The sequence below is a fragment of the Exophiala aquamarina genome (genome assembly GCF_000709125.1).
Source record: "Exophiala aquamarina CBS 119918 chromosome Unknown aczIA-supercont1.10, whole genome shotgun sequence".
NCBI classification, from domain to species: Eukaryota; Fungi; Ascomycota; class Eurotiomycetes; order Chaetothyriales; family Herpotrichiellaceae; genus Exophiala; species Exophiala aquamarina.
The window spans coordinates 691,293-712,765 of NW_013550578.1; the positions used below are offsets into that span (position 1 = coordinate 691,293).

The following is a 21,473-nucleotide window of genomic DNA, read 5'->3' on the forward strand; positions in this document are numbered from 1 at the left end:
GGCAAGCTCTTCCAACAGCGAATCCCAATTAATGCATCCAACTGGTGAAAGGGCTCATACTAAAGTTTTCTGCGGTGGTCACAGGCACCAGAGTACTCCATAACTCCATATCGGCTTCAAATCCCGGGTCGAACAACTGCAACAACGCCGTTAGCAAAAGGCAACGGAGCTGGACAGTTGAAATCATGTAAGGGAAATGGCTGAACAAAGGAAATGCTGTAGGTACGCAGTAGACCTACTTCTTGGGCACACTCCTCTTCCTCCAAGGCAGGATTATTTGCGTCAGCATTGACGTCTGTTCCCAGAGAATCCATAATTTCCCAAGCCTTCGGCTTGATGGCTTGGGAGTAAGCACCCCTGGCCAATCTTGCTCGACTAATGGCTGCCGAGGCGAACACCCCCCATTCTTTAGCGAATGGGAACGAAAAAGAGCCATCTGTAGCAAATTCAAGGCGGGAGTTGAAGCCAGCGGCAATTTCCATCAAAACAAGATCTGATTGAGCCGTTTCAGCAGCTGGATTGGTCAGAATGTGCGTGAAAAGCAGTATAAGCGCTCTATGGGGCGTATACATGGCAAGTCTGTCCCTAGTGCTTCAGTAACGCGGGCCCGCAAGTTTACTTGGACGAGGAAGTAGCTCACAGTACTGGAGTGTTTGCGTCAAGCTGGACCAATCTGCAGCCCAGTATAGCCACGCGCGCCGTTCTGGCGATGATGGCGCAGGAATTTTGGACCTGAGGATGAAAAGTATCAAACCGTTTTGACCCGGTTAAGTGGAACCAGGGAAGCATCAGAGGAGTGTGAATATCAAACAGGACACTATAGTATAGAAAGTAAACCATAATCAGCTGGAACATAGTCATCATCCGTGGCATCGGCATCTCATCTAGTTGTTCGTCAAGGTCGATAATATGGTTGATAGTACGCTTGAACAAGATAACCTCTTCATGCAGCTCAGCCACTGCTCTGATCAGCTCCTCCGCGGACTGGCGAAGAGCTCGAGCACTAGACAGGCGTTTATATGCCCGAGATTGAATTTGACTGAGCTTGATGCATATTGTGCAAAATGTGTCGCTCGAAGAGTCGGCGGGTAATAAAGTCTCAGGCGCATCGCAGCTGATGTCATCGTCGTCAATGGCCTGTAAAAATAGTCAGTAAGCATAATCTATTTCACCTTTAACGCGCCGAAATTATACCGGTGGACGTCCGGATCGAGAGGCGATCTGTCTGTCAAGTGTATAGAGAATCCAGAACAGCTTGCTGCGTTTGCGAGTCTCGTGCTGTGGCCGATTCCAAGTAGATGCAGGCTGGCGATGAAGACCTTTCGATATTGCTAAGCGGACCGCATTCGATGCCAACATGTATTCGAGGTGAGGGGCGCCAATCCCTTCGCTAAAGCACGCCTGACCATAGGTTAGACATCCCTTGATCTGGCCTAGGCCTCAGGAAGAGTTACCATTAACAACAAGGCCCTTACGCTGATTATCGAAGAGCGGCATTGTAATATATCTGGCTGAATAGACAAAGCATTCTCGAACAAGGCAACAGAAGCCTCTACCGCCTTAGAGAAGGACTGTGATTTACTAAGGGAGACCCGACATCCAAATGCAAACACCGTATAGCGGAGTGCATACCATGAAGGATCCTCAAAATCCCGCCTATTGTTCGAAAAATGTTCGGTCAATCTGCTCCTGAACCAGTTGCAGTCGACAACACCGATGTCAGCTTCGAAACACCTGTCAAAAAATGCTGTCGAGGGGTCAACTCAGCTCGACCAGATTGATGAGATCTTTGTGTTAACACTCACTATTGGTATATAGCCAAGCGATATCTTCCGTCGGCTCGGAAGCCCGACTTTTTGACTGGAGGAAGCTTTCCGGCCCTACTTTCATCCTTCGCGTGATATCTCTTGCAAATCGTAGAATAGACTCTCTGACCGCTTGCATCTTGACCTTGCTCTCCACCCAACTGATGGCAGACTGCGAGCAGATAGACATAATACATCTTGGTCCTTTGATAATGCATTAATGGCTTAATAGAATACTCAACTCGAAACGGACGTGGCTTACCATTGTATTCCCAATTCGACTTGTGTTGATGTCAGTAAAAGTCCCTCACACCAATCATCTAGTAAGCACTCACCATTTCGTCTGAAATAAGGCTGGAAGTTTCTTGTGAGCCCGGTTCCTCGAGACAAGGCACGACAGAGTCTGCCTCCGCTTCGATAGTGCTAGACACCTTGCCAACCACGGTTGTCATTGTTGCCGACATATCATCAGATAGTGAGGCCTCAAAGCCGGAGACATGTGTGTGATTCGCATCCCGTCCAATATACCCGTGTTCGTTCTGGAAGCCTGGTGGTGCGAAACCTTTCATCTGGTGCTGGTCTAGTTGCAAAGAAAGGTAAGGTCGTGGCCATTGTGACTGAGGCGAAGAGGTCTTCTCGCTTTCCGGGTTCCTGGGCGCTGACATCTCGTACTCTGAGGAAACTTGATCATGTGTTGAAAGAGAACCATCTCGGGAAACTATTGCTTCATCTCTGGCCGTGGTAGCAGTCTGACCAGCGTGAGAGCCTTCGCGCAGTGCAGAAGTCGAATCGATCAAACTTTCTAGTCGACCGAGACGTGCAGAGACCGTCTCATGGGCCGGCCGTGGCTTCCGTCTAAACCGCCGCCTTGTGGTTAAAACACATACTGCATCATGATCGACGCATTGCTTGCATGGATAACCTCCCTCACCTGCGCAGTTTCAGATATATAACGACCCAAATGGCAAAATTATACTTACATCTTACTTTCTTACCCTGGCAGAATGTGCAAGCTTGGGAATATTTGGCTTTGTGGGCCGGGAGATTGGTACTTGGAGCAGCTGAAAGCTCCATGATCGTCATGGGGGAACAAAGTCGAAGTCAATCTCGCTGTATAGTTATCGGGCGTTGCTTCTCGTACTCTCTATTCAAGCAACAGGCTCTTCGCTCCCAAGAACTAGACCCGATGGTCTACGAAGAGATCATGAGAAGTGCACTCGGTAGAGAGCATGAGAACTCCCACAAGCACCCCGCGCTTGGCATTAGCTCCGGATCAACGCAGCCTGTGAGCTTCATGGTTGATCCCAATTGGAGATCTCCATGGCACCAAGGTTTTCAAGGGTGCTCTCAACGATGATAATTAAACAGCTGAGGGTGCTACTTAGGCTAGATTCAGCCCACACTCTGTCTGAAACGGAGATATTTGCTCGATCTCCATCCCTCAACATCCCCGTGCGCCACTTTCCGAGTCATCTGCGAGACTGGAGAAATCCGGCTGGCTAATTGGGCTTTCGGAGTGTCGGAAAGACCGAAATCGCCGGTTCGCCGCTGCGTGATTTCCATCAGTCGAATTTTGGCACCCACACCTTGTTTGCAAAGGCCATGGAAGATATCATCGCACTTGAAGCGAGATGAGATACAGACGCATTTGAATCTGAACAGGCGTCGAACAATAACGAGACGGAACAGAGAGTCTATTTTTACACGGCATCTCAATCCTCTTCAACCCATCTGTTATCTTCGTTTGAAGAGCTATCGCTGCGCAGCTTCAGAGCTAATTAAGCTGCCTACGTATCTGGCCGATGAATTGAGGTTCTGCTTACCACGAACCCTTCCTGAACCTGCGGACTGTGCTCTGCCACGCTAACAACAATGGCGAGGAAAGACCGGACAAGAGTCGTAATCGTTGGCGCAGGCCCTGTAGGCTTGTTGACTGCGTTGATGCTCGGGAGATGCGGAATCGAGGTTGATGTCTTGGAGACCGCGTTGGAGATCGATATGCGCCCGCGAGGAGCTGCTTATGGACCTCCAGCAGTCAAGTTTGTCTCCTATCTGCTGCTGCTTGAAAGTGGGTGTTTTGTTCTGAAACTCGAACTCTAGCGTTCTCAAACGTGCCGGTGTTATCGACAAAGTTCTCGCGGCTGGGATGGAAGCCAACGAAATTTGCTGGAGACAGCTTGGAGGGAGTTATGTGAGTTATACTGTCGCCTATCTTGGTATCCGCCTCGACTGGTTATATTTTTCTGGCATTACAGTGTAGCTGGGGCCAGGTTTGAATCCCATTCTGTCAAGTTCAAAATTGACCAGAGTCGTACGGCAGATCACTGGCATAGAAAGACTGAACGACCGCAGCTTCACTGATCGAACCATCATCTTACCTGTCCATATTCTAGCTGGCATACTGAATGAAGAAGTGAAGGTTCTAAGCAATGTGAAAGTTTACTGGGGCCATAAATTTAGCAGCCTGAGTCAGGATGAGTCGAGTGTGACTATCCAAGCTGAAACTGATGGTGATATTAAACCGTTCCATGCCGATTTTGTCGTTGGTTGTGATGGTGGTCGAAGTTCGGTCAGAAAAGCACTCTTTAACGATTCATTTCCTGGTTACACGTGGGATATGCAGCTAGTAGCCACGAATGTTTGTTCAACTCTATTCCTGAGCCTTAACCAGTGCTAACAAAGTAGCTAGATCCGGTACGATGGCTTCGAAAAACATGGATGGTCAGATGTACAGTGGATTATTCATCCTGAGCATTGGGCCTTGGCCTGCAGACTGGACAAAAAGGGCCTTTGGCGAGTTGCTTATGGTGAGCCGGCTGGCTTGAACGTGGCCCAACTAAGGCAAGGGCTGGCTGCAAAGTTTGAGACCATTCTTCCAGGAAACCCAAAACCAGGAGAATACGAACTATTGAGGTGGAGTCCTTTCGTAATGCATCAAAGATGCGTAGAAAAGATGCGAGTGGGAAGAATGCTGCTTGCTGGCGATGCGGCTCATCTATGCAACCCAATGTAAGTTCTCCCATTCTTGAGCATTATTCAAAAAACGGTTTCTCATCTGAGCATTTATAGGGGCGGCCTCGGCCTGACTGGCGGGATCGCTGACGTTGGAAGCCTTATTGACTGCCTGCAAGGCATTCATGAAGGCAGGACTAGCCTCAAAATTCTCGACGTCTATGACAAAAAGAGACGCGAGATCTATCACAACGTTATCGATCCAATGTCGTCAAGTAACTTGAGACGTATGTTTCAAGATGGGTCAACGGCTCTGGAGAAAGATCCGATTCTGCAATACATCAATTTCGCCTCCAAAGAGACGGCTGAGACCGCCAAGCTCTTACATGTAGCCTCTAATCTACCCTTATCTCCCGGGAGAATCAAGCTAATTCTTCTTCAGATGCAAGATGCGCTCACTGCGGACTTGACCGAATTCTACGACTTGGGTTGAAGTACTCCGTACCATGGGCTGTTGAAGGATGAGTTCTACTTCCGTATAGTGCTTATTTTCTCGGATAAAACAAAATATAGACATGGCAAATGGCCAGAGAGTCATAGCTGTTGATTTACAACGCGAGCATGATATAGGTGTGAATATGGCTTAGGATAGCATCTTAGTGAACACGATAGCTGAACAGAAGTCCAAGTAATACGCCTTTGTTCCTGGTGAAGAGTGCTGACTTTCTTATGCCTTTGTCAAAAAAAGAGGTGGACACCAAGTACAATGCCTGGGTCAATTCTGGCATGATCCTGTTGTTAACTGCAAAATACCTGCAAAATACCCGTCTCCTCCTGCTGTATGGAGCAGAATCATTATTCGTCAAGCATGATACTCTTCTCTCTAATCGCCACTGGATTCAACGTCGCTCTGTTCCTAGCCTCGTCATTACACCCACCATTACTTTAATTTATTTGGGCTAATCGTACGCCGAGCTCGAAACCCCAGGCCTCAGCCTCTTCGTTCCCTGTGCCCAGCGCGAGTGGCGGGCTGAGATGATTGTGTCCCTCAAGCTCCCAGTAATCACCTTTACCACCTTTACTGATCCACTTCGTAAGAAAGGTCTTGCCAGTTTCAGCCACGAATTCCGGATCAAATTCTGTCGTGATGAGCAAGATATGTGGCCATGACTTTTTCTCACTATGCTCCGGCGTGTCACCAGATTTTGCCGATGTAGCGCTGCTCATCAAGTTGAGAGGCGATTTCCTAACGACATCTTCCTCAGTCCCATAATATCCTAGCAAGGTGGACCGCATCGCTGGAATATTTGGGTCTAATAGCATTGTAGAACTCAGAACCACCGCCGCTTTCAGGCGTAAATTCGATGGATTTTTCACAAATCTCTTTCTTGTGCTCGCGAACGCATCGTCGAAAAGCCACGAAGTCAAGTGCACGCCGCCGGCCGAGTTTCCCATGATGACCATTTCACGCGTTGTAACCCTGCTGGGTTCTCTATCATTCTTTTTGCAGAGATTATTCTCGATCCAAGTCACCACCAAATCAAGATCCTCCCCACCACTGTTGAAAGTCGCACCGTGCTGCAAAAGGCGATAGTCCATGATGACGGTATCATACCCTAACTGTTCTGCCATAAAATATCCCAACCCTTTATATACCACTTCGCCGTCGATTGCAGGCTCGATCCGGTCGCCCCTCGCAAATCCCCCACCATAGATGAAGACGAACACTGGCCGTCCTTGTTGCCTGGCATTTTCGCCTTCAGTGAACAGACTCAGGTCCTTTGATGGACAGTACAAATCAAGAATTTGCCGCGGATGATCACCGTAGCGATGCTCTTCCCTCCTAGTAGCTTGGAGAAGGGCCAAGCGCTCAGGTTGTCGCAAAAGATCGCCAAAGACCTTAAAAGTGGGGACGACAGCGGCCATGACATCCCTGCCAAGAGGCGGGAGAAGGTCCATTGTGATGAATGCTAAGAGACCGTTTAGGGGTCTATCCAGACACAGCAACACTACAGCCGTATCAACGAGGGTGGCCAATGGAGGATTCCTTGAGATAAGAGGACGGCGAATCAATATATGTAGAGCAATTACAACCTTTTTAAAGTTGACCAAGCTCCGGGATATCCTATTTCCCATATAATAGGTAATAGTTGTCGGTGTTTATGAAAAAAGCCGAGTTTCGGCACTAAGAACTACATTTATACACAAGACTACTACAGTCCTACCCACTAGGTTACTTCAAAGACTGCTGAGATTAGATAGCTTACACTAAGCAAAGGAGGTTGGCCGATAGAGGACGAGGCTATATTATATAACTAGGCCGTAGATAGGAAGGTACTATAAAATATCACTACAGTCTATAATAATCTATAGTCTAGAGAGTGGTAGAGTAAGTCTACGATCGATAATCTAGGTCGAATTTTTATGATCTCCCTCTAATGTTTCTCGTCCTCGCTCTTTAATTGACTTAGAATCTCAATTGTCTACTCACATACCCTCTACCTCTAGTTGAATTTGATTCAAGTGGCTTGGGTGTCAACCCAATCGACCAGAGGGTCTAGATCATGGGACACCCATTCTCTCAATACAAGTTCGTAACCGGGATGGGCATTCACAAAAAATTTCCCTTCTTTCAGTCCTTCAATCAACATCTTAGCATTTGTCTCCGGGGACGTGCCATGAGCCATCATGACTTGAGCCAATCCCTGGTGGAATTCAGCGGGCGCTTTCCCAGAAAGTTCTTCAACGGATTCTGTATATGAGATATTGGGAAACAGCAGCGAAACAGAAAGCCCAAGTGGCTTAAGGCTGACAGCCAGACATTGGGCAAGCGATACGTCCGCAGCTTTACATAGACAGTACGCCGCCAGATTCGCTGATACCATTGGTTGAGGATTGATGCCGTTGGGAGATGCGGTCACTGCGATGTGCCCACTGCCACGCTCAAGCATCGCTGGCAGGAACGCTCGCACAACGCGGAGATAGCCGAAGACATTGACATTCATCAGCTCCTGGATATCCTCGATCTCGATGTCAAGTATTCCGCCCGATCTGAGCATAACTGCGTTGTTGTGTATTAGATCTGGTATACCAATATTCTCAGTAACCCAAGTTGCGAATTGATGGACTTCTTCATCTTTGGAAATGTCGACCTTGTACGCATTTGCCTCATAGCCACTGGCTCGAAGCTGAGACGCTGTTGTTTGTTGTTCTGTCATGTTGATGTCTGCTAATACGACACGCGCGCCTTGGCGAGCGTATTCTCTGGCTGCAGCTTGTCCTATGCCACGAGCTGCACCAGTGACGATGACAATTTTGTTCCCAAACTCCATTTTGTTAGTCGCGTGTGTTCATTATCTGCGTGAACTCTTAACGCCCAGTGTTGGTTTTACGTTAATCTGCTGCGCCAGTAAACACTGTGATCTGCCATGGTGTTCAGGTCAAACATAAAGTACAACTTTGTGAGGAGGTTTCGGCACTTTCGGTGTCGGCAAAGTGTCGGTATGACTCGGAACAGACAGAACCTCCGATGCAGTGTTCACGGCGAGGTTGATCAGCACTCGACAGGCGGGAGGAAGTCGATCAACATTTTCTGTAGGCGTGCGAAGTTTTCTAAGGCTATGTGCCTGGTTGGTCTGTGAATAAGGTTCTCGTCCCCGAGTTGTGCACCCTTGCCGACTTTTTCGATCAAATCTCTCCATCTTTTGTGCAAGTATGTTCCCATACCCTTGGGTCCTGGTTTTGATAAGTCGCGATGCAGTAGAAGCTGAACCACAAATTTCCTTGTAATGAGTGCGACATACCTGACGCAGCTCTTACGTGTCCCCAGAAGAGAATTTCGAGATGTGCTGGCGCTGTGGGAATGTCGTCAATGTTTTATGTACGGAGGGAAGGATATCAGCCATTAATGCGTCGGTCCAGGAGTTGTCAACTGTTGGAGGATTTGGACTGTACAACTGTACGGGCCAATCGATACAGGCAAGTCAGCGTTGTTGAGATTTCTGTCTTCTTCTATTCTATGGTCACTGTTCTAGTTTATATAGACAATTACTAGGCAAGATGACCTCCTGGAGCCTGTTTTCCATGATTCCAAAGCATTCTAGAGGCTGTGGCACTGACTCATTGATCGTTAGTTCGAGGTTGTCTGCCTGTTCCGTCGATAGTCACTTTGGCAGCCAACATCAACGTGGTACGTCCAGCCTTGACGCTGCACCGTATCTGAGCGGTCTAGCAGGTCCTGCAACGTACACTCGACAAATCTGCTCCTGAAAGTTTCTATCTCAGTCGTTGGGACATCTTCGATCATTTGCAGCGCTGATCGGTCCTCTCCAGCACTTGGTACTAACACATCGGCAATGTTCATAGCACCGAGTCCCGGATTCTGGGCCTGGTGATGGCCGACGATGACGGAGAGCTCTAAGCATTGTGGTAACCTGGGTTGAACGGCCTCCAAGGCTAAGAGGAGTTCATCGAGATGAGTCGCCGGGATGGTGTAAACGCTCGTCGTTATACTCATCGGTAATGGTGAAGTTTGAGATGGAAATGGGTTGGCGCCAATGAACTAGCGCGTACTAACTCGCGTTACACGTGACGCGCTAACAAATATGGATACTAAACTCTGTGAGTGACTCCGTTGACTCCTATCATAAAATTGCCATTGCATCAGCATTTGCAATGCTTGGAAATCAATGAGTGATTTGAAATCATGGAAAAGGGGCTCACGGAGATCAAATGCCTCATAAGTTTGTATACAAACAAGAACAGAGTCCATAGGAATGAAAGAGACAGAGAACTCATACATGCTTGAGTGCGGTCCAAAAGCAGCTTAGCCAAGTTCGCCAACAAAATGCCACTGGGAAGGCCTAGCCACATTCCCTGGAGACATCCGATAGTAGAGAGGCAACGCGATCCGCGAATTTCCACGACTCCGGATACAGCCCACAATTAGCCAGTGTCTGCCTCGAACCTGACTGCAGTGTTCAGGCGTCAGGAAGAAATCCGGGCACTTTTATAGACTCTACGAGAGATCGAGCTTCACTCTACACTTCTGCGAAACTCCTATCTACTACTTCGGGTGGGCTCAAGGTTCTCAACCCGGCCCACTACAGGCTTTTCTGGGTCTGCATAGGCTCGTCCGGAGGCACCTGCCTCGGTCGCCACAGGGTGGACCTGGCCACCATTGGCAACCCCATGTGTATCAACAATGAGCTCATTGGTGCCGCGATCGATGTGAAGGTCTTCAGCGTAGACAACAACTTCATCACCGAATAGTTTGGCCATCTCTTCGAGAGGGATGTTCTTGGTCTCGGGCAGGAAGATGTACGCAAAGATTGTGCCCAGGCCAGAGATGATGATGAAGACAAGATAGAATTTCCATCCAATATGGGCGAATGCCTGTAGGTAAATAGTTAGGATTAGTCACAGATTAAGTGGACAAAGGGTGGCCTACCGTTGCAGCAACTTGTAGGTATACGAGATCTGTAACAGCAATAACGCCAATACTCAGAGCTAAACCCTTTGCCCGCAAGTGGTTAGGGAAGAGCTCCGAGTAGAAGACGACCCCAGCAACGTCAATACCGATGGAATAGACCAGCAGGAAGAGATATGCCGCTGCAACTCCCATTCGAAGTCCCGCCTTGTTGGTAGCCTCCTCCGCAAAAGAGCTGACCATGGCAGCTTCCAGGATCAGCGAGACGCAACAGCCAGCAAGACCGAAAACAAGTAGAGGTTTCCGACCTGTCCAGTCCATGATCAAGGCGCCTATGAGATTACCGAGAATACCGACAGTAATCCAGCCGCATTGGAAGATCAGCTGATACAGAGTATCGTACCCAAGTGCCGCATAGATGGTTGGACCTAGCAAAGGCATTTAGAATCTAATTATCCCGGTGCATGATTCAAGCCTCGACTTACCATAGTTATTCAAAACCAGCACACCAGTAGATTGACCGAAAAAGGCAAAGCCCATGGCAAGAAAGGTTCGCTTGCGGTAGCTGGGACGGCGAAACATTTCAATCTGTAGCCGTCAGCATCGTTCTACACCTTCGTTTCAGAGAATACTCACCCAGCCAGGCTCTAGGGTCCTGTCCAGCTCGGCTTGCTTAGACATTTGATAGAATTCCCCCCGAGCAAACTCGTTGTCGGGGTCGTCCTTTTTGCCGTGCAGTTTGTAGACCACTTCGCGGGCTTCTTCGATTCGACCTTTCATGAGCAGGTAGCGAGGTGATTCCGGAATAACAAAGCAGACAAGAATCATCATGAACGGCCAAATTAAGGCAATTCCCAAAGGAGCGCGCCACTGGGCGCCTGGGTTATCCACATAGTAGAATGCCAAGCCCATGTATGAGGCCAGGGCGTATCCCAGGGCAATGTTGACACCGTTCATGCCGACCATTAGTCCACGTAGGCCAGGAGGTGCAAGCTCAGCGCTATAGAAGGGTGCTGTCTTTGATTAGTTGCGAGCATGCCTGCGCGGTTGGGATCTCAACGTACTAACTGCGAGGTAGCCCCAACTTCCCGCCCCTGCGAAGAATCGGGCCACAATGAATGTGGCGACATTATGGGACCCTGTAAGCATTGCCCCTCCGAAGAGGGACAGAAGGCCACAGTAATGCAGAGCAGCTTTCCGACCCCAGCGATCGGCCACGTATCCAGCGGCAAAGACATTGATGGCGGCGCCCGCTTGGAAAACCTGTGCCAAAGAGTCAGAAGAGTGAAAAGAGATGCAATTTGAGTCAAGAAGCGAGTGGAGCACCGACCGACCCCGTTGGAAGGTAACGGACTCGGAGAACAGTTTGTGTACAGTACTGAGCACCGCTGGAGGAAGCCTCCAGAGTGAATTGTGGCAGTTGACACGATATTCAAAGGGAGACTTACACCGGACATTGCTCCGATGAGCTGATCTGCTCCTGAATCAGGATGTCAGTACATCGTGAATTGCACTAGTCGCGCAATCAACCAACCTTGAGCCAAGCTGGCGGGTCTTGCGTGACATCAAGCAGATTCATATAGATTAGAAATGAGGGTTGGGCGAGTGTGACGCCGATGATGGATGCGGGATAGCCAAACGCGATCTGTCCCAGGGACACCATGAAGCAGATGAAGAAGTTCCATCCGCTCCAGTGTCTTTCAGTCCCGAAAGCCATGTTGACAGGTTTCTTCAAGGTCAACAAAGAGACAAGAGCACGAGCGCAAGGTAAGCAGAGATTGTTTCGCTTTGAGAACCAAAGAAAGGGAGACCGCAGGCTCTCCTTTAACCTCAGACATGTTGACCTCGGTACCCCGCAAACACATCATGGTCTATGTCGATGGTGTGTCTCAGCCGACGGCTCCCGAGGCTATCTTATTGTAGATGAATCTCGCGAGTTGGCTGGGGTGTGATAAATTGTTAATCATTCGGCGAAAGCCCAACCTTTCCAGCTCCTGTTCAGTGGATCAAGGAACGGAACTGGTACGGTGTCACAAGGCTCAATTGTGCCATGCTTCCGTCTTGAGCGTGTTCAAGACTTGGTAAGCCGCCTGTCGTCTGTCTAGTGGATGCGGGGCAATAGTTGGCCGATCTCGTTGAGGGCGGCTTAGAGGCAGCCCGGAGAAATTTGCGGGAGAGCAGGTTGATTGTCTCGAGCTAGAGAGCAATTCCATACGGGCTGTAGAGAAGACCTGGAGGCAAAGGGCGAGCCTGGACCTGTGGGGGTCTCAGCCTTGGGATTAGACTTTCTCGAGTCAGAAAAGCATGACATTGTTGACGGAAATGTGGCTGGACGGTGAGGGTCGCTAAATTCTGCCTCAAAAAGTCGACAACTTACTCACTTTAACTTATGGATAGGTCTGCGCGAAGATAAGGTGAATGGACTACTGCAACGTTAGATATATAGTGATTGGTACTACAGGAAGACCAAAGACCCGGCGTGGTAGTTTCACCGGCTGAAGAGTACTGTATAGGCAGGGTAGCCCTGTCTCACATGATGACCTTATACGTGCAATATATTCTAGTGATCTTTCCAAGTAGACTCGGGAGGCTCGTGCTCGAAATGTGGGAGGGGATGAGGTTGATTCTACCTCGGGCCAACCCAATTCAAGAGGGGCGGACGGGTCGTCCGGCGGAAGGAATCCGTATAGGCCGCAAATAAGTAGAAGACTCAACGGTTGGCAAACCCTTCTTTCCTTTCATCTCTGTCCCTAGCGTAGAATATTTAATAGAGTGGTCCGGAGTACTCTAGGGTTTTCCGCGTAATTTCCTGGCCCGTGCCGCCACATAAGATGAACACCTACAAGCTGAATATCTATCGCTTGCTGCGCCGATACTCCGAAGTCTTAGCGTACGCCAACTAGAGCAAGGTAAACAAAGTAACTACATATGACGCAAACAACGCATTCTAGGAGGGTTCCACCAAAAAGTATCCGTGGGAGAAACGAGAAGGACTTCCTTCATCTCCAGCTGCAAAAAACCAAAAAGCAAAGCACGTGTAAGTGCCCGAAACACGTGCCGCAAGAACTAAGCTCCACCAGCTATCTACCAACTAGTTAGTGAACCTCAACGCGCCGTTTATACCACCAGTCCAAGGGGCAAATAAGTGCTTTCAAGTGCCTGGAAAGCGCGAGATCCACCGACTCTATTTATAACTGTGTTACCTAAGGAGTTAGCGCCTACCAGCCCCTCCGAACTCGCTATCCACATCCCTTTGCGTTTATCGGACAATTCGAGGTATGATTGACCTGCAGACTTTGTTCCTATAGTCAAATCCCGTCGGCGTACAGACCCGACGGTTCGGATCTGAGAGGAATACTGGCGTGTAGACGACCATGTGGTTGCACGGACTGGACTTAAGCTTCAAAGTCCGCAGAATATCACCTTCACTATGCCCAATGTATGCATTCTTTTTCGGGGGCTCAATATATAGTAGAATTAGAGCCCTTAGAATATCCATGAGTTCAGAGAACAAACTTCCTATGTGTCGAGAGGACTAGGTTAGGATCTTTAATAGAAGTAGCTAAAGCTATCATAAGTTATACTAGTAGCTTTACAGTATAAGGATCCCCTACTAAGGGTTTTATATAGTAAGCTCCCTGAATAGTTATACACTTGCGGCTACTTAGCAATTGATTATATAGCTATTACTAGAGGTTATATAACTAGGCCTCTTGTTAGGAATGATTGGCCTGACAAGCATATAGCTAATAGGTCCGAGATATTCTAGCTACTCTTTTATAGGCTTAACCCTTTCTCTAGAGAATAGTATCTCTTTACGTGATCTCATCTCCCTCGGCCGGAACAACCTCGGTGCTACTAAGAACAGTGTCGAATGTCCGAGCGATGCAAGCGAGCTGGGTCTGCACCACCGCGCACGCGCTACAGGCACTAGACGGCAGTGCGGCATGGCAGGCAGGTTCATGAGTTCTACGCCATGGATGCGAAGTGGTTGCACCTACGCGCCCCTACAACTGACGCGCGGAACAATGTTATCTGTCATGAATGCCTGTGGGAGATTGGCGACAGTCAGGAAGCTATGGAGGGTTACCTACTCATGATGGATGAGGCCGCGCCTCCGACCTTCTTAGACCCTGATCTTTGGTCCGTTTGGCAGTGCGTCCGCGTTCTAACCCTCGCGCATTTAGCAAACTCCGAGGTCGTCATATGCTATATTTCCACAGTCATCACTGTAACTTCAGGGCCAAACTGCCTGCCGTCTGAGGCTTCGAGATTCCTATGGGCCGTTGCCATCTGTTCCTCCGACGGTGTCTCAACAATCATAAGATATAAAACATTCTGAAGTAAACTATCAGTCTGTATCGGGTGAATATGAGAAAGGCCCGGATGAGACGTACCCATATAGTGCGCACCTGGCCTGTTCCAGTGTTGACTAGCTCTGCTTGCTGACTCACATGCTGCTCTTGGACCTGAAAGACATCCTTGTACTGCTTAATGACTGCCTGTTCCTGTTCGGGGGGAAGATCCATTAGCGTCAGCTGCTGACGCAAAATATCCATCGTAGCCGATTGCTGTTCCTGGATCGCTTGGATCTGAGCGTGGAGGGGCGACTGCATACGCTGATTGACCTTTTCGGCATTGGGCGTCAAATGACCCCCCGAGAGGAGACCAAGCAAGCCGCCGTTGGTCGCCGGATGGTTTGGGTCTAGGTATCGATTCTTGAACGATGGTGGGGAGGGTTGCGAGAGGACGTCTCCGGTGCTTTCCTTGGCCTGCACAAGAATAGTGAGTTTCAAGTCTGTGGACAAGTCTCAATAGACTTAAAGGGAGGACAGCAGAGGGACTCACGTATCGAGCTTGAGCTCGATCATCGAGGTACTTAGTTATTCGTGTAATTGTGTTTCGCTCCTTTGCTGAGTTGCGACTTTCTTGTGAAGCGGTCGATGCGCTAGGATAGACCAAGGGAGCAACATTCGACGGGAGGCTTTCCTCTCCCTTAACCGTGCCAGCTATCGGGTTCCGCAGGTTCTTCCGAGCATGCGCTGGGAAACCCTGCTCCTGCGTCGACAAGGACGTCGAAGACGAGGGTCGGGCCCTGGACATAGCTTCACGAACATCAAACTGCGTCTTTTCGCCTAAGGTAACAGGTTTGTACGCCATCAGCAAGCAGTAGAGGCCTCGAGGCCGGAAGTAGTCCTCGTTGACCCGATCTAGGAATGAGTTCGTCCTACACGTTGGAGTCTCGGTGTTAGCAGGTAAGTCGACGATGCATTCTACGGAGGATACTCTCACATACTTCCACCTTGTCTCCGCCTTTGCCATTACACCGGCTACTACCTGCACCGCCACCGACGCCCCCATGGCGATGGAATTTGGCACAAAGGACGTGCCCATGGCTGCTAGCTGAATCGCGCTCAGCCATTTGGATGCCCGGACAGCTTTGTTGGTAGCCTTGACGAAGCTGATAAACTCGTCTTGCTGAATGCCAAACTGTTCCAGCGCTGGAGCGTATGCCTCGACAAACCCCCTACACTTGTTACCCGGCCGCCGCTGGGGTATCACGACTGGGCAAGGCAGATGGTAATCGGATGTCTTGGGTGGAGAAGCGGCGGTTGACAGTGGATGTGCTTGGATAAAGCCATCGAGAGCTTGCTCGTCTTCATGTGCGCGTTGAAGCGCCACATCTGTTGAATCGTCTCCCTCGATGTCGCTTTCCGGCGTTGATGGATTGACACGGCTGTCAGTGTGCCATGCCTCTTCGGCCGACTCATTCAAGTGGTATTGTTGCGAAGTCATGTCACAGTTCAGAAGAGCGTAATTAAAACGTGGCCAAACCACGGTTGGTATGGCAAATGCTGGCAGGCTCGATTGTGGGCGCACTCAGACGGTGCGAGAGGAAAGGAGAGACATCAGCGCTCGAACCTGATAATATACTCCATGGCTATGCTTTGCGTCATCTTGCCCTTCGCCATTTACCACACGGTCGATGTGCCCTGAGCTGCGGGAGCCCATCGATTGGCTGACGCAAGTGCGCTTGCCAAAAAGGGAAGTATTTCGCACGCTAAATCGGCATGGAGGAGCTGATCGGGAGACCGGCAAGGACTTGACCAGCGCAGTCTAAACAGTTGAAGGGCCCATGCTTGCTGGAACAGTGAGACTCCGATGTAGACTGATAGGCAACCTCTCACCATTTTGGCGATCCAGGGAGTATCTGACAGGTATTCAAAGTTTGCAGGGTTGTGAGGAGGTTTGAAAGGTGCATGGTGTGCCTTAATATGCTTCTGTAATTCGTGTTCAGGTCGCGGCAGCATGAGAGCCTGTCATCCCAAGCGTGTCCAACTCGGAGCGAGTCATCCATGGCCAAGTGGCGAGAAACCCCTGCAGCTGCTTGCCGCGCTCGCCGCGGAAGGCTCTGACAAGCAAGGCCCGAGCCTCCGAGAAAGTTCCTACCGAATCCTGTCTTGCAAGGAAGCTTGCGGCTACCGCTACCGGAAACCCGATGAAACTGATCAAGTAGAAGCCCACTCCAGGCTTCTTGAAATACGGGATCAGCAAGGCGACCTTGTGACTATACAGATGCGCGTCCAGGCGCGGTGGCAGCGGAGTCGTGTCCTCTCTAGACGGGCCAGGTCCCCTAAGCCATGAGAGGATTTGGGAGAGGAGGTTGTACGTTGTCCAATAGATCATTCCTAGGTGGGCCATAGCGAGGTCGGTGGATGGCGGTGCCGACTCTTTACTGTTGTCGTCTAGGTCTTGGACTGCGATGAGGCTTTCTACGAAGGTAACAACAGCCGCCCCACATGAAGTCGACCATAACAGGAGTTGACGATCACACCACCAACAACTTTCTTCAAGAACTTGACGTAAGAAGTGTTGTTTCTCTGGCTGACGAGTGAAAGTCTTAAGAATAGCCATATCTTGCAGTATCCCTGGAACCTCAACGAGAATATCTAGCAGCTTGTCCTTGGGCCACTTGGGATGTGCTGACCATGGGATAGTCTTCCATTCTAGGCTACTCAAGGGACAGCGCTTATGGCTTTGGAGGTAGGGGTATATCTGCACAAAACAAACTTGTCAGCACAGGCACAAAGGTCATATGTAGCAATGGATGGGTCGTGAAATACCAGATGAAGGCGGTAGTCGACAAATAATTGGTGCGCATGTCCCTCGATGAAGCTTTCCGGGCCACCAGCAAGAAGTATGGCAATTTCACCCGAGGTGTGTCTTAGCCACGTGGGCGCGGGCAACCATGAACGTCGTCCATCAGCATTGAGGAGTAACTATAAAGTGCCGGAGTGCGCTCTTAAGTCAGATCGCGAATCAAACCCAAACGCCGTGGGGAAAACACGGGTAGAAGCTACCTCGTAACTTGCCAAAAGTCCGGACGCCGCGAGAATCCTGCCCCAGTTCCGCGGCTTCTTGTCCAGCAGCGACCGCGCAATTGCCTGTAGCGACAAGCCGTAGAGGCGCCTCCCTTGCACTATTATGGATGGATGTTCGGAGCGCTGGGCGGTCAGCGTGAGAGCGTTTGCAAGCAAGACGACGCGCACGAGAGGGTCCTCGTGGTACAGGTCCTGGATAGCGCTCGTCCAACTGGTAGTCGAATAGCGTGCAGCCTGAGGTGGGAATGCCTGGCCGTGGGGAAGCAGAGATGTCCAGTAGACCTCAAGATACTTGGACTCGCATGCGGTGCGCTCTAGCGACTTTTCTAAGATGGGGGCGGAAAGCTGATCTTGCGTTAAGGCATGAGTCTGTGTTAGATCCAACGGCGCTGAGCTCGCTACCGAGTAGGCCGCGGCTTCAAAGCGGCACAATCCATCCTTGGTGTTGCCGTGCTCCTGGCTGCTGTTGACAAAGATACGACGTTGATCATAGCCACCGCAGGGGATGCGAGAGAGCAAACACTGTCCACACTGTGGTTTCTTCTGATCACACTGGAAGTTGTGCAAAGCACGTTAGCCCAATTTCTGCCCATATCAAGAGAAGGAGCCTCCTTTACAACGTCGTGCGACACGCCGCGTGGGTTGAGGCATTCATGCCCTGTGTGGCTCGACTGAAGGGTGACAGTGGCTCGGGATTTACACACGTCTTGTCAGTACTGGACAGGGCACGACTCACGCCTTTCCTACGTCTCCGACAGGTATGGCAAGCTTGAGAGCGTCCAGGAACCCCGACCATTACGGGTGATATGGGGTCTTCAAGTGTCACACCACGAACTTCATCGGCTGAAAGGGATCTGGCTGTTGGCAACGTGGGTGAGGGTGTTTTGGAGAGGTTATCTGTCGGGCCTCGCCAAGACTATCACGGACATACAAGAACGAGTAGTCACGTGCCAGAAGCATACTCCCTTAACGGCTTCGAGGACATGAGAGTTCATGTATAGATATCAAATCTACGACTATGGCCGATTCCTTTTCTCTGCTACACTCCAGATAGTAATCGTCTCACAAAGAGGCCGAAAAATAGCCCCTTCCCTAAAAAGGGCAGCCGGAATTGGGCCCGTCTCAGGCAGTTCTCCCCAGCAACAACTTCCGCAGAGAAGAACTCGCCCATATGGGGATCACGAAGCCGAGAGCGAGTCGTTCGCCTTCTATGCTGTCTCTGCAGTAATATCTTGAGGCGACTTCTTGGATTTCGATGTTCTGCACACTCAGCACGGACCCTACGTAATAACGCAGCCCGAGAACTAGTCTGGCCACAGGAAGGGCACCCTTGCGCGTCCATCGAGGGTATGTACTTCGCAGAGGCAGCCTGATAGCAACGAGAATAGTACATATAGAGCCGCGTGGAACAGGAAGCATATGATGAATTGTTGATGCATCACAAGCGCTGAGCCACAATGAAGGACGAGTCGACCCTTTCCGCCAAGGCTGCTGTGTGGCCGGGGAAGGTGCATCGAAGCATCCAGATTGGAAAGAGCGGCTCGGCTGTTCGTGGGTTGAACTTGAGTCCCGCATTTGCAGTTGGCATTTGGCATTTGGCATTTGTGGAAGCCGCAGCCACGAGACCACGAGATTCAACCCCCACCCGATGCGCCTTCCCAAGCCGCAGTCCGAGCACCTGCAACTTTGACTCAACCTCAAGTTCGTCATTCACCATCCACCTTTTCGATTCTGCCTGCGATGACCTGAACTTCAACCTCAATCTCAACCTCAACCTCAACCACAACCAGAGGCATGCGACCTCAGATGTTAAATCTCTGACCTCCCCTATCACCGCTATTCTCTGCTGTTCCGAGTCTCGGCCACTTCACCTCCGCTATCCCCGCTACACGTCCATCCCCCCATCGTCATCCGTCCCCGTCACCTTCCGAGTACATATCTCTCTGCGCCCGACCTCCACACCCACGCTCTACCAAAACATTGAACTTGAGAGAGTGCGAGTAGTCCCAGTTCTGTTGGATCCCTCTAGCAACCATGCCTTTCGGTATCAATAATCCTCTGCCCGCGTCGATGCGAAGTATGTATCCCCACCTTCCGTCCCATTGCACCCACCCTCTAATTTTCTACTAGGTGAGTGCAAAAAAGCTGGCAAGATCTTAGCATCCTTCGTCGACCCCAGACAGAGCTTTGGTCCAGACAAGATCATTCCTCCTCATATTTTAGCAAATGCCAAGGTACGTTCTCAGAGCCCCCCTCGTCCATGCGTGCCAGTCTTGGATGCCTAACGCTTCTTCAGGGCTTGGCTGTCCTTACTGTATTCAAGGCTGGCTTTGTTGGCTCGGGTCGACTTGGTTCCGGCATTGTTGTCGCTCGACTCGCCGATGGCTCGTGGTCAGCTCCCTCTGCAATTGCGACTGCCGGCGGTGGGTTTGGTGGTCAAATAGGTTTCGAGTTGACGGATTTCGTCTTTATCCTCAACGATGCTGCCGCCGTCCGCACCTTCTCCCAAGCCGCTTCGGTCACCCTGGGCGGCAATGTCAGCATAGCTGCAGGGCCTGTTGGAAGAAATGCCGAAGCCGCTGGTGCTGCTAGTCTGAAGAGCGTGGCTGGGATTTTTGCATACAGTAAAACAAAGGGCCTATTCGCTGGTGTCAGTTTGGAAGGTAGCGTCTTGATTGAGCGGAGGGATGCCAACGAGAAGCTCTACAGTGGCCGAATTACTGCACGACAGCTATTGGAAGGCGGTGTGCGACCCCCACCCGCTGCTGATCCGTTGATGAGGGTCCTCAACACTCGAGTCTTCTCGGGAGCTGCCTTCAATGATGGAATGTACAATGATGTACCCATATATGACGACCAGCATGATAATGTGGTTTGGGAAGGAAGAACAGGCGATGCCTTCGGTGCCAATACCCGCAACAGCCGATCGAACACCTTCAATTCACAAAACGATAACTACGAGTACCGAGACAACCCGCGCCGAGCCAATACCTGGGCTGATGATGTTTACGACCGTTCACCGACGGGGGGACGCGCCAACCCCACTGAAACGTTTGAGAGCATGAACAGCCGAAGTCGAGCAAGCACACTACAAAATGACTATACGGGCTATTCCGACAACAGACCAAACCGACCAACAGCACCAAAGCCAGTTTTCAAGCAAAAGACAGGAACTGCTGGACTCCGTTCCGATCAAGCGGTAGCACTGTTTACATTCGATGCCGATCAAGATGGTGACCTTGGGTTCAAGAAAGGCGACGTCATCACCATCACAAAACGCACCGACAACAAGACTGATTGGTGGACCGGTCGAACAGAAGACGGTCGGACCGGTGTCTTTCCTTCAAATTATGTGGAGACGGCTTCATGAGCAAGATTAGATCGACATATCTGGATTTATTCACGGGCAGATCCTCTCATGTGTTTCATGATCGACTATACCCTTCATTTTGTGGTTTCCAGCTGGTCCCATCCCATTTAGCGACGGAGTTACTTTTCTTATCCACTCGCTGCCTACAAAGAGAACTGTCTTCACGGAAAACATTTGGTATGGAGAACTAGGCTGGTTGTGAAAATTCTGTTGGTGGGCCAAGAAATTGATCGAGGCTTGAGCGAAATAAAATATATCGTAGAACAACTTCACATTTGCATGCCATGCTTGCAATGATCCATGTCATATTCTTGAATGCGACCAGCGTGACTGGTAGGTTCAAACGGGGACGCTACAGAGCCTGGCACATCCTTTAGACTTCTGCAAGAAAAGCAAAACATCGAAACACAAAACAGTAATAAGAAGCGAGTCCAGGTGCTTTGTCTCGTTGATTCAATTTCAATCTAATCTATAGAGGATACCCAGCTTGAATACACAAGCACATCCACGTAAAGCGGCGCGCCATAAGAATAGGG

The 21,473-nt window shown here is 50.1% G+C and overlaps 8 protein-coding genes across 8 annotated transcripts; 2 read left to right on the forward strand and 6 right to left on the reverse strand.

Annotated features, from left to right (window-relative positions):
* Positions 1 to 636: 636 nt before the first annotated feature.
* On the reverse strand, positions 637 to 1,359 carry A1O9_09536 (uncharacterized protein; the record flags this gene model as incomplete). Its single annotated transcript, XM_013401506.1, has 2 exons — positions 637 to 1,137; positions 1,195 to 1,359. 2 exons carry the CDS (start codon positions 1,357 to 1,359, stop codon positions 637 to 639), a joined length of 666 nt encoding a protein of 221 aa, XP_013256960.1.
* Positions 1,360 to 3,677: 2,318 nt separating this feature from the next.
* A1O9_09537 (uncharacterized protein) lies at positions 3,678 to 5,250 on the forward strand (the record flags this gene model as incomplete). The annotated part of the gene is made up of 5 exons (XM_013401507.1): positions 3,678 to 3,844; positions 3,906 to 3,996; positions 4,126 to 4,443; positions 4,495 to 4,814; positions 4,875 to 5,250. 5 exons carry the CDS (start codon positions 3,678 to 3,680, stop codon positions 5,248 to 5,250), a joined length of 1,272 nt encoding a protein of 423 aa, XP_013256961.1.
* A 452-nt stretch (positions 5,251 to 5,702) lies between these two features.
* A1O9_09538 (uncharacterized protein) lies at positions 5,703 to 6,716 on the reverse strand (the record flags this gene model as incomplete). The annotated part of the gene is made up of 1 exon (XM_013401508.1): positions 5,703 to 6,716. One exon carries the CDS (start codon positions 6,714 to 6,716, stop codon positions 5,703 to 5,705), a length of 1,014 nt encoding a protein of 337 aa, XP_013256962.1.
* A 560-nt stretch (positions 6,717 to 7,276) lies between these two features.
* A1O9_09539 (uncharacterized protein) lies at positions 7,277 to 8,089 on the reverse strand (the record flags this gene model as incomplete). Its single annotated transcript, XM_013401509.1, has 1 exon — positions 7,277 to 8,089. The coding sequence occupies one exon, from the start codon at positions 8,087 to 8,089 to the stop codon at positions 7,277 to 7,279; it is 813 nt and encodes a 270-aa protein (XP_013256963.1).
* Positions 8,090 to 9,815: 1,726 nt separating this feature from the next.
* A1O9_09540 (uncharacterized protein) lies at positions 9,816 to 11,902 on the reverse strand (the record flags this gene model as incomplete). The annotated part of the gene is made up of 6 exons (XM_013401510.1): positions 9,816 to 10,151; positions 10,207 to 10,613; positions 10,671 to 10,773; positions 10,822 to 11,198; positions 11,250 to 11,448; positions 11,720 to 11,902. The coding sequence occupies 6 exons, from the start codon at positions 11,900 to 11,902 to the stop codon at positions 9,816 to 9,818; spliced, it is 1,605 nt and encodes a 534-aa protein (XP_013256964.1).
* A 2,602-nt stretch (positions 11,903 to 14,504) lies between these two features.
* On the reverse strand, positions 14,505 to 15,981 carry A1O9_09541 (uncharacterized protein; the record flags this gene model as incomplete). The annotated part of the gene is made up of 3 exons (XM_013401511.1): positions 14,505 to 14,957; positions 15,034 to 15,412; positions 15,482 to 15,981. The coding sequence occupies 3 exons, from the start codon at positions 15,979 to 15,981 to the stop codon at positions 14,505 to 14,507; spliced, it is 1,332 nt and encodes a 443-aa protein (XP_013256965.1).
* Positions 15,982 to 16,479: 498 nt separating this feature from the next.
* On the reverse strand, positions 16,480 to 17,347 carry A1O9_09542 (uncharacterized protein; the record flags this gene model as incomplete). Its single annotated transcript, XM_013401512.1, has 2 exons — positions 16,480 to 17,197; positions 17,310 to 17,347. 2 exons carry the CDS (start codon positions 17,345 to 17,347, stop codon positions 16,480 to 16,482), a joined length of 756 nt encoding a protein of 251 aa, XP_013256966.1.
* A 2,254-nt stretch (positions 17,348 to 19,601) lies between these two features.
* Positions 19,602 to 20,937, forward strand: A1O9_09543 (uncharacterized protein; the record flags this gene model as incomplete). Its single annotated transcript, XM_013401513.1, has 3 exons — positions 19,602 to 19,644; positions 19,698 to 19,801; positions 19,864 to 20,937. 3 exons carry the CDS (start codon positions 19,602 to 19,604, stop codon positions 20,935 to 20,937), a joined length of 1,221 nt encoding a protein of 406 aa, XP_013256967.1.
* Between the last annotated feature and the right edge of the window lie 536 nt (positions 20,938 to 21,473).